At 40.3% G+C, this 10172-nt stretch overlaps 1 protein-coding gene across 1 annotated transcript; it reads left to right on the top strand.

The window, feature by feature from the left end:
• Positions 1-8242: 8242 nt before the first annotated feature.
• On the top strand, positions 8243-9961 carry LOC139719938 (G-protein coupled receptor 83-like). The gene has a single exon (XM_071631319.1). The coding sequence runs from the start codon at positions 8346-8348 to the stop codon at positions 9348-9350; it is 1005 nt and encodes a 334-aa protein (XP_071487420.1). The 5' UTR covers positions 8243-8345; the 3' UTR covers positions 9351-9961.
• The last annotated feature ends 211 nt before the right edge of the window (positions 9962-10172 follow it).

Raw genomic sequence — 10172 nt, 5'->3', positions numbered from 1 at the left:
AATATACGAACATACACCCACAAACCCACACATGGAGCCCCCAAAACCCAGCTGTGAGCAGAAAAACAAATATCGGGGTTACAGCATAACATCATCAGTGTCAATGTGTCATAATATCTGATTTCACTCTAAGCGTTGCCTTACAAACACACGCCGCATAAAAACAAAATTAGGTTTGAATGATGGCGTGTCATTTTGACCTTGTTAAGAGATCGCGATGATATTTGCTACTTAACTCTTGCCTCGCTCTAGCTGTAAACATGTAGAAAGACACTTTGCCCTCTGAAAGTATCAAATATGCTTCAAAACATCAAGTGCGCAGATAAAGATTTTCAAATAGCTTTACTCGCGAATTTCCCTGACGCACGCTGTTCGTTCTAGAGAATGAAGACGTTGGCCGCGTCCGAAAACCAATCGATTATAAACACTGCCGGGAATTAACGTCGGATGGCGTTACACACCGGGGACTTCGAAGCGCCCTCTATAGCTTTCGGTGACCCTCCTCCCTTCATCCCCAATTCATGATCACTAATACCGGACCGAGGGTTGTCTTACAGTCATCACTTGAAGGGTAAACGGTCATTTAGAATGCAATAATTGTCTTTTCGTAGAGGTCGAGATTCCCAGATGTCTCGAACGCGGCCAGTGATGTTTAGATGGACGTATTCGGTTTGGTGCCGAGGGCTGTGAGGTTGATAGGTGGATAGGTATGGGAATCCCCCATTCATGAGTGGCTACGTCATTATTTCCGTCAGAACGGACAAACAGAAAGGAGAGCCTACAATATGAATAAACAAACAAACAAACAAACAAACAAACAAACAAACGAATGACGCATACAGATCACAAAATATTATAACGAGGGAGAAACACTGCATGAGGAGGGTCAGTCTAGTAAAGAATGAGCCCCATCTTCTTTCATCACTGCAAAAAGTCCGGTGTTAAATATGAAAGACCGAGCTGGTGTTAAATTTCCAGTGCTCCTTTATGGTGTTAGATTAACACCTCCTGGTGTCATTTAGAAGTATAAAATTGTTTTTTGAATAGTTTCTTTGTAACTATTCTTCTTGTTGATTGTGAACTTCAACAAGGCGATTAAGAATTTTTCCGATAAAGTATTTGATTTTCGAAAAAAGGTGTAAACACATTTACACCATAGTAACATCAGTTGGTGTGGTCTCATATTGAAGCTGGACGGGTGTTATACCATTGACATTAACACCAGCAATATCGAATCAACACCATGCGGTGTCATTGTTGAATTAACACCAGCGCAGTGTCAACAATAATCATCAGCTACAGTGTCAAATTGACACAACAAAGTGCCAGGTGAACACTTTTCAACGCTATCACAACATACTTTATACACCTATGGGTGGGGTCCTCTTTTTACACTTGATCGGTGTTAGATTTAACACCCATGGTGTTAAATCTAACACTGATGTTTTTGCAGTGACCATTCATGATATCTATCATATCATAAAATACATGTATGCATATCATTAAGGAGGCCAGACGACAGATGATATTTGCCTTATGGTCTGCCAGAGTTTGTTTTTATATCATTCTGTTCTAATTTAATAAGCGGATAGATAGGACGGAAAGTCACAGTGCTCAAATATCTTGACAACGATCGCATTCGAGATCACTCAGTCCGTGGGATAGACTTCAACAGCCAGACAGCTTTGTGTGTATATACAGTAGGAAAGTAGGCCTGCTACAGAAGAAAAAAAAATCAAACCAACAGCCAACAAACTGCCACGCTTCTTCCCTAGTTGGTAATGGATATTTTCTCCATTGTCTATTCATCTTAACGGTGCCACGGGCATTTTGCCGGTTCTGCACAACACAAAAATCATTGAACACCACCCGTCCGGACTGCGTTTATAAAGGGTATGGAAATTGTTGATTTCTTCAGCGGTGTTAGTGAGAGGTAATGCAGCTATCGTATTGTGATTTCCTATCACTGCACGTATAATGTGACGTAAAACACATGCGCATCCGATACTTGCTGTATAATATTCTGTATGTAATCGCAAGGAAAATGCACCGGTTGTCTTTTCATGTGTAGATTGATACAACGTCTCTCTTTCTCTACCTCTGTATAACCTATAAAAGTGAAATTTCCTTCTATTTTTTGTTTGTCTTTTACTAGACGTCTGCCATGAGGGATTTCAACTATATTTCTCCTCGTTCATGAGAAATTAGAATTAAAAGGGACCTCCAAGCCCGAAAACAATTGTATGTCAGTTTTTGCATGGAAAACACCGACCAATAATGTGGCTATGATTTATGTGAGGAGAAAACCAAGGAATTATCGCTGGCATTTACGAAATCTCTCGAGTATAGTATCAACCCCATCTGCAACCCCGGTCTGCCTGTTGCTATTAACCTCTACCGAAATTTGTTAGTATCATTGATCAGAAAAAAGAAAATGCGACCAATCAGCAGATCGCTTTTCGAAGAATCACAGGAAGTGAACTACATTGTATAACTTCCGCACTGCAGGACGTCCGATGAGCCCATCAAAGAATACTCCAGTAGTTACTCCCGGTCGATTTGACTAACTGATTTACTCGAAATTGGATAGTGCCGTATATGTACGAGTCGTGTGCCTCTCCTGTCTCATGAATAGTTATCACATTGGCAGATCTTCAAACGACCCCCTTGCTCTATTTCTGTTCGTTTCATTCGCAATTGCCGCCGCTAACAACAGTATATTATGCGGGCCTTTTTAAAACGACTACTCCTGCCATTGAAATGAGACAGTACGATCTGGAGAAACATGCAGAGTTTACCGTTCAGAAGGAAATGTGAGGTATCAACGGACACCGTGCACAAAAGAAGAAGAGAAGAAGTAATAAGTAACTTGTACCACGTCTCATATCGCGTCACCGACAGCTGCATGAAATTATGATAGTTTAATCACTATGGAAACCGCTAATGGATCAAGTAAGAGGTCAAAATGTGAATAACCGCGTAGAGGCAGAAGTCAACATGTTCAGATCAAACCAACAAGAGAGCCGGGTGGTTCGGGAGGGTAGCTACATGGTATGGAGGGGGGGGGGGGTTAAAAAAGAAAGGTTTAATCTATGCAAAACAAGCTGTTGGAATGTGTTTGGAGGAGTGTGAGATTTCTACCAGCTTTTTCTGCTTAATGATGAAATATGATTACCATTTCTATTTTGTAGCTGCATGAAATTGTCATAGCTTAATCGCCATGGTTACCAGTCTCTTCTTCCCCCTTTAAACCTTGCCATGCACGTTGGGGTAACAATTAGCATTACTTTGTGGCTCGGCTGAAATCACGTTGCTTCGATGTGTGTCTCTACTTGAAATACTATTCGGCTTTCCAAAGTTGAATGAAACGATCACTCTCCGTGTTCTTTTGAAGTTACCCATTCAGGAGCTCTATCGGCTGCCACCACAGCCTAGACTCGTTTACAGCCATGGTTCACCCGGCGAATATTTTATACGGATACCCTTAAGAGGGACGGCTTCTACCGAAATGCTCTGAAATTAGAAAATGAAACCGAGGCCCTTGAGAAACTGTCTTGGAGGAGATGAAGGATGGGTTACTCAGGGAACGAAGAAAAAAAATTAAAATCAGGCGTACCATTAAGGTGCCTGTTAAACTGTGTGTGTGAGTGTGTGTGTGTGCTGTGTGTGTGCGTGTGTTTTTGTCTTGTAATCGTTTTCGAGAGTTGCGATCAATAGTGATTTTATGTAACGGGGTCCATAACTCCTCCAATATTCAGATATTTTTCGCAAAGGCATGTGAACAAAGCTGACCGACTAGTAGATCACGATCGAAATCCACACGTAAAAACTCGCCACTATACCGCGGAGGTGTTGGTCATTATTATTGATCTCGAGTTTTGCCCAAGGTGATATCGCTGTCGGAAAAAGAAAAAGAAAAATCAGATTTTGACTCAAAACAATCATAAATAGAAACTGATGAAACGTCGCTGAAAGTAACTGAACTGAAACGAATGTAGAAATGTATATTTGCGTGTGTATAATACACATAATTATGTATGTAGATATGTCTTCTGTTATTTCATTTATATTTTATGATGTTGCGTGAACACACACAATAATCTTGATATATGTACAGTGTACATATGTAGGCCTATAAATGTATGTATGTATACATATTATTGTCAGCAAAATTTGTACGAGAGACGTGGCTGTGATGTTGAATAGCAACACCTTTAATTGAGCTTTCGAGCTAATTGCCCTTCTTTAGAATCTTCAATGACAATGTATAGCAACAACATCTAAGTCCCGCCATGTTCTGGTTTAGTCCAATGCTATATATAAGTCATGTTGTGCCAACTTTTAAACTTCAAGGTTGTGGAGATAGGCGTAAGATAGTAGTATTCCACTGCTTCTGCTTTCTCTTCCTTTATCTAGTTCTCAAGTTTTCGGCCCCATAGGCCTTCATCAGGATGAGTGGAATACTACTATCTTACGCCTACATATATAATAGGCTATATATATATATATATATATATATATATATGCATATATATATATATATATATATATATCTATATATTATAGTCATATCATATAACACAACACCCACAAAAAGTCACATTTCTACTCGAGATTTCAGTCGCTTTCGTAGACACATTCTATTTTGTATCAGCTCGCCTTTTAATAAGAGTAACACTCATACATTTTTTTTTCTATTTAATTTGGTGGAACAGGAGAATCCATTGTTGAAGATTCATTTATTACCCTATTTCATTACCCTTCTAACGCTACGAAAATGTCTTTAGAATCTATCCGTGACAGTAAAATTACTTCAGAGTTGTTGTTTTTTTATGTCGCAAAAGTTTGGCAAGATTTAAAAAAATGTTGATATATAAAATGTATACCTATATCAGGGCTCAACACTAACTTTTATTTTTGGTTGCCCGAAAGTGAAATCTGGTGGCCCGAAAAAAAATCAAGAAAAACATTAAAAAAAAACTAAATTAGTACTACTAAACATAGGAAGAAAATATTACGTATTACTGAAGTGATACAGGTACCCATGTCTAAAATAAATGAATAGAAAATTCAATCATCTTACCGTTATTCTGAGTTCTAAGATTTATCAAATAGGCTTATAGATTATTATAAATGTTGATGCCTATTTAGGTGGTCAAAACTTACGTTTGAAATGATAAAGTGGGGGCATTTGCAGACATTTGTAAACATCCGACATTTGTTTTGGCTTTGTAGAGAGCCGAAAGTTACCGTTATTCATTTCTGATTGTAAAAGCAATCATCCAACATTCACTAGTATTTTAACACCTTACGGAGCCGAATGTTACCGTTAATCATTTTCAAATGTAAAAGCAAACAACTGAGATTCATTTTAACACCTTACGGAGCTGAATGTTATCCTTATTCATTTCCGAACGTGAAAGCAAACATCCGCTATTTATTTTAGCATCTAACTGAGCCGATTGATACCGTTAATCTTTTCCAAATGTAAAAGCAACAATCTGTTATTCATTTTAGCATCGTACGGAGCAGAATATTACCATTAATCATTTCCAAATTTAAAAGCAAACATCCGACATTTATTTTATTATCGTACGGAGCCGAATGTTATTGCTATCCACTTCCGAAAGTGAAATGAATCATCTGACAATTATTTTAGCATCGTACGGAGCCGAATGTTACTGTTTTCATTTTTGAACGTCAAGGCAGACATCAGACACTTACTTTACCATCAAACGCAGCTGAATGTCACTGTTATTCATTTCGAAATGTAATAGCAAATATCCGACATTTATTTTAGCATCGTATGGAGCAGAATATTACTGCTATTCACTTCCGAACGTAAAAGCAATCATCCGACATATATTTTAGCATCTTCCGGAACCGAATGTTATATTGCTATTTACTTTTGAAAGTAAAATGGTCACATCCGACATTTATTTAATCATCGTACGAAGTTGAATATTATTGTTATTCATTTCCGAACGTCAAAGGGATCATTCGACATTTATTTTAGCATCCTCCGGAGGTGAATGTTATAGCTATTTTAATTTACTTTTGAACGTGAAAGCGAACATCTGGCATTTATTTCATCATCGTACGGAGTTGAATATTATTGTTATTCATTTCCGAACGTCAAAGCAAATATCCGACATTTGTTTTAGCATCTTCCGGAGCTGAATGTAGTTGCTATTTACATTCGAACATAAAAGCAAACATCAGACATTTATTTTATCATCGTACGGAGTTGAATATTATTGTTATTCATTTCCGAACGTCAAAGGGATCATTCGACATTTACTTAAGCATCTTCCGGAGCTGAATATTATTGCTATTTACTTTCGAACGTAAAAGGAAACATCCGGCATTTATCTTATCATCGTACGGAGTTGAATATTATTAGTGTTCATTTCCGAACGTCAAAGCAAACATTCGACATTTATTTCAGCATCTTCCAGAGCCGAATGTTATCCTTCATTCATTTCCGAACGCAAAATCAAATATCTGACATTAATTTTAGCACCATACGGAGTTAAATCTTACCGTTATTCATTTCCAAAAGTATAAGCAAACATCCGACAATTATTTTTGTATCATACGGAGTCGAATATTACCGGTATTCACTTCCAAAATTAAAACAAACATCTGACATTTATTTTAGCATCTTACGGAGCCGATTGCTAGCGCTGTCCATTTCCAAAAGTAAAGGCAAACATCCGACTTTTTTTCGGTGGACCGATCGGGCCACCAAAATCTTCATTTCTGAAATTTTGGTGGCCCGACGTGCGTTTTTGGTGGCCCCGGGCCACCGTTAGTGTCGAGCCCTGCCTACATGATATGTTATTAGATACACAAACGTTTGCATAGAACACCATCAACAGAAAAAGAAAGGAGTGCACACATTTACGTCTGCACATGTGTGTTGCGTCGATGAGGACATTCTCGTCACTGAAATACGTGTATGTTATGCACTTTGCGTCCAGTTCAAAAGAATTGCAGTCATCGAAACTAATTTTCTATAAAATGAAACATTCTTTTTTTGTTGTTGTTGGACGAGTTCAATAACGACAGATAACTGCAATATCTTTTTTCACACCCAGAAATGTTTGATTCAGGCATTAATGAGCATTGGTGATTTGCGACTTTAATACATAATTCAGCGCGAAGTTTGGCTGCCCCTTCCCAATCGCATAGCGGGTTTAACCTACTGGAATGTTAGCGTGCTATGTGAGATGGGGTCATAACTCGCCGGGGGATATACACTTCTCGTTCAACAACACTCCCACCCTACATGAGCATTTAGATGTCAGCATTTAAATGTCATGAGGGGGAATGAAATTTGCATAGTGGTCTTTTCGCTTTGGTTGGAAAAGGAAAAATAGAAAAGGCTTTCAGTATTACAGACGCCACTAGCGAATTCCGATGAGTGAATGTAACGCTATCTCTGACTCTAGGGGGGAAATTGTCGACAGAGAGAACAGTCGGTTATGATATTTTTTTCTTCTGTAATTTTGGCATTCATGTACCACTGGCGTACTGTCATCAGGCGTTGGTATTCTATTTTAATCCCTCTCGCTATGGATTTTTTTTTTCTCATGTCAGAAATGAACATTCGGTTGTCTCGTGCATTTCACTCTTATTTTGTCTTTTGTACGCATTACAAATAATTACATAAAACTATCTCGCTTTGCTGCCCAATAGGTTTATCATGGCAGTGATGATTTTCGTAAGATTAAAGAAAATCAAACAAGAATGTACTCAGATTCCTCCGTATTAATTTGAAGTTGGTTTGTCCATCTTTTTCGAAAAGGAATACAGTCGTGTTTCTGAAATATCCTAAATCATCAAGCGTTTTTAACAATCTGAACATTATAAAATGAGCCAGCAAGAAGTTTGCTAGTGAAGCTAACCATGATGTTTTCGTTCTTTCCATTTCAGTGCTTTCCTTGATTGATGGATAGTTCAAAAGACATCAATTGGAACCCCGAACTTCGGTCAGCATAACCTCGACATCCCAGTCGACAATGGCCAACGAAACTCTTTCCGGACCGAGAGTGAACGTATCCTCGGCCTCGACCGAGGTAGCGGACCTCGGCGCTTCTTGCGGCGTCGTTTTGCCGGATTTCGACGCCTATCTGGCTTGTTTAGGAAACCTTCTGCCCAGGAATACATCTGGCAGCGACCTCAACCATTCGTCGTCGATAGATGGCGAGACCCATGCCTCCCCTCTTGTGACCTTCAGCAAGAGCTTTAGCGCTTTTGTTGTAACGCTCTACTCTCTCATCTTTGTTGTGTCCTTGGTGGGCAACTTTGGTGTGTGCTACATCGTCGTGCGCAAATCGCGCATGCGCAGCGTCACGAACTTCTTTCTGGCCAATCAGGCGCTCTCCGATGTACTGATGACCGTTTTCAATATTCCGTTTGTGGTGGCGAAACAGCTGACCAGTCTGTGGGCCGTGGGCGTGGTCATGTGCCACCTCGTTGACTATATGGGCGTCATGTCCGTGTACGTGTCGACGTTCATACTAACGATAATCGCCATTGACCGGCATCGAGTTCTTGTCCACCCGTTGCGACCTCGTATCACCATGTACACTGCTGTGATCATTGCGATCTCGATCTGGGTGCTTGCCTGCATTCTAGCGGTTCCGTACGCGGTGTTTATTAATGTTGTTACGCACAACCTCGATGGCATGACGGGATACACGTGCATTTACACTTACCCGCAAGATCACTGGACAACTGTCGAGAACTCTGTGGCATGGAGCACGCTGCTACTTCAATACGTTTTACCATTCATTATCATCGCCGCCTCCTACGTCAGCATAGGCCGGAAGCTGTGGTCCACCAGAGCGGTAGGGGATACCATGGCTGCACAACAGGCAGCGAGCGCGCGCAGGAAGATCAGGACAACGCGTTTACTCGTTCTTGCCGTGCTGGTATTCGGTGTCTGCTGGCTGCCGCTCCATATCTACTTGATCCTTACAAGGTATCTTGCTCATTACAAGCACGCCAGCACGTATCTCTCTTGCCACTGGTTCGCCATGTGCAGCGCCTGCATCAACCCCGTCGCTTTCTGTTTCCTCAATGAGAGCCTACGCACTGACATCCGGGTCACATTCAGTAAGCTAGCCAGCAGGATTCGCGGCACAAGACACGAAGGTCAACACAACCAGACATTGTCCCTGGGCGCCAACCAGCAGTCCGTCACACACCAGTCCGGCTGGACCTCCGAGGGATCCCCTCGACGAGGACAACAGCGGCCTGCAGATGTGAAGGGCAACCATGGAAACGTGGTCGCCATGGCAGCCATGGTAGGTTCTAGAGCGCCGAATACTTCCCACGTGTGATGCACCAGCGAAGCAGTGGGTGAACTTGCTGTTCATGACGCAGTTTATTCATGCGCACGAAGACAAATAGCTGAAAGCAGAACACCTCTTCTCGAGAAGACGATTCAGCTTTCTTTTCCCACCTTATCTTCTGTGGATATGAAACGATAACATGCACGTTGCTCAAATTCACATGGTGGGGAGGGGGTATGTAGACATGATGATTTTGTGTACGTCGAAGTACATAAACGTTTTGAAGATCGAAAACAATATCGTCTTGACATTTGTGACCTGCAGTCATAAAGATAAGTCTTCATGGTTCTACTCGAAATTAGTGCTAACAATCGTTCACAGTCTTTGCAATTCTGCTCAATAACTGTAAAATTGGCATTCGTAGTTATTTGATGAAATGTTTTGTGTGACTTTCTTCAGGCTGAAGGGAACATTTTTACATTTTGACGTCGTCGAGTGCTAACGTCGTATCAGGCTACACGTTAATCTTGTCCGGACATACTTTGTATAAATGATTATATTTCTTCTTTTTTATTTTAGTTTCCTGTCGCAATTAGAAGAGACGTACTTGACGGGAAGTTAATATTTAATTGCGACACAGACAGCAATTTGTACAGCTTTCCATGTATCTCTGCTCTATTCATTTTTTAAAAGCAGAAATGTGATGTTATATGAATAAGTCCATTGAATTTTTTCTACGTCGATTTTAGATGCTCAGTATTAAAACTCCATCTTACTGTATAACATTTATATTTCTTTGTCTATATTCTCGGGAAAGCTGTTTTTAAGATGTACTGTAACAGGAACGTATTCCAAATGTGTGTCTAGTTC

The sequence above is a fragment of the Diadema antillarum genome, unplaced genomic scaffold, assembly GCF_040938485.1.
Source record: "Diadema antillarum isolate AM-2024a unplaced genomic scaffold, OU_Dant_1.0 scf00000117, whole genome shotgun sequence".
NCBI lineage: Eukaryota > Metazoa > Echinodermata > Echinoidea > Diadematoida > Diadematidae > Diadema > Diadema antillarum.
The sequence above is the reverse complement of the archived record's forward strand: the minus strand, read 5'-3'. Positions and strand labels throughout refer to the sequence as shown.

What these genes read in the sequence shown, in the direction of transcription:
- LOC139719938 (XM_071631319.1), top strand. Translation starts at nt 8,346, where the DNA reads ATGCGCAGCGTCACGAACTTCTTTCTGGCCAATCAGGCGCTCTCCGAT.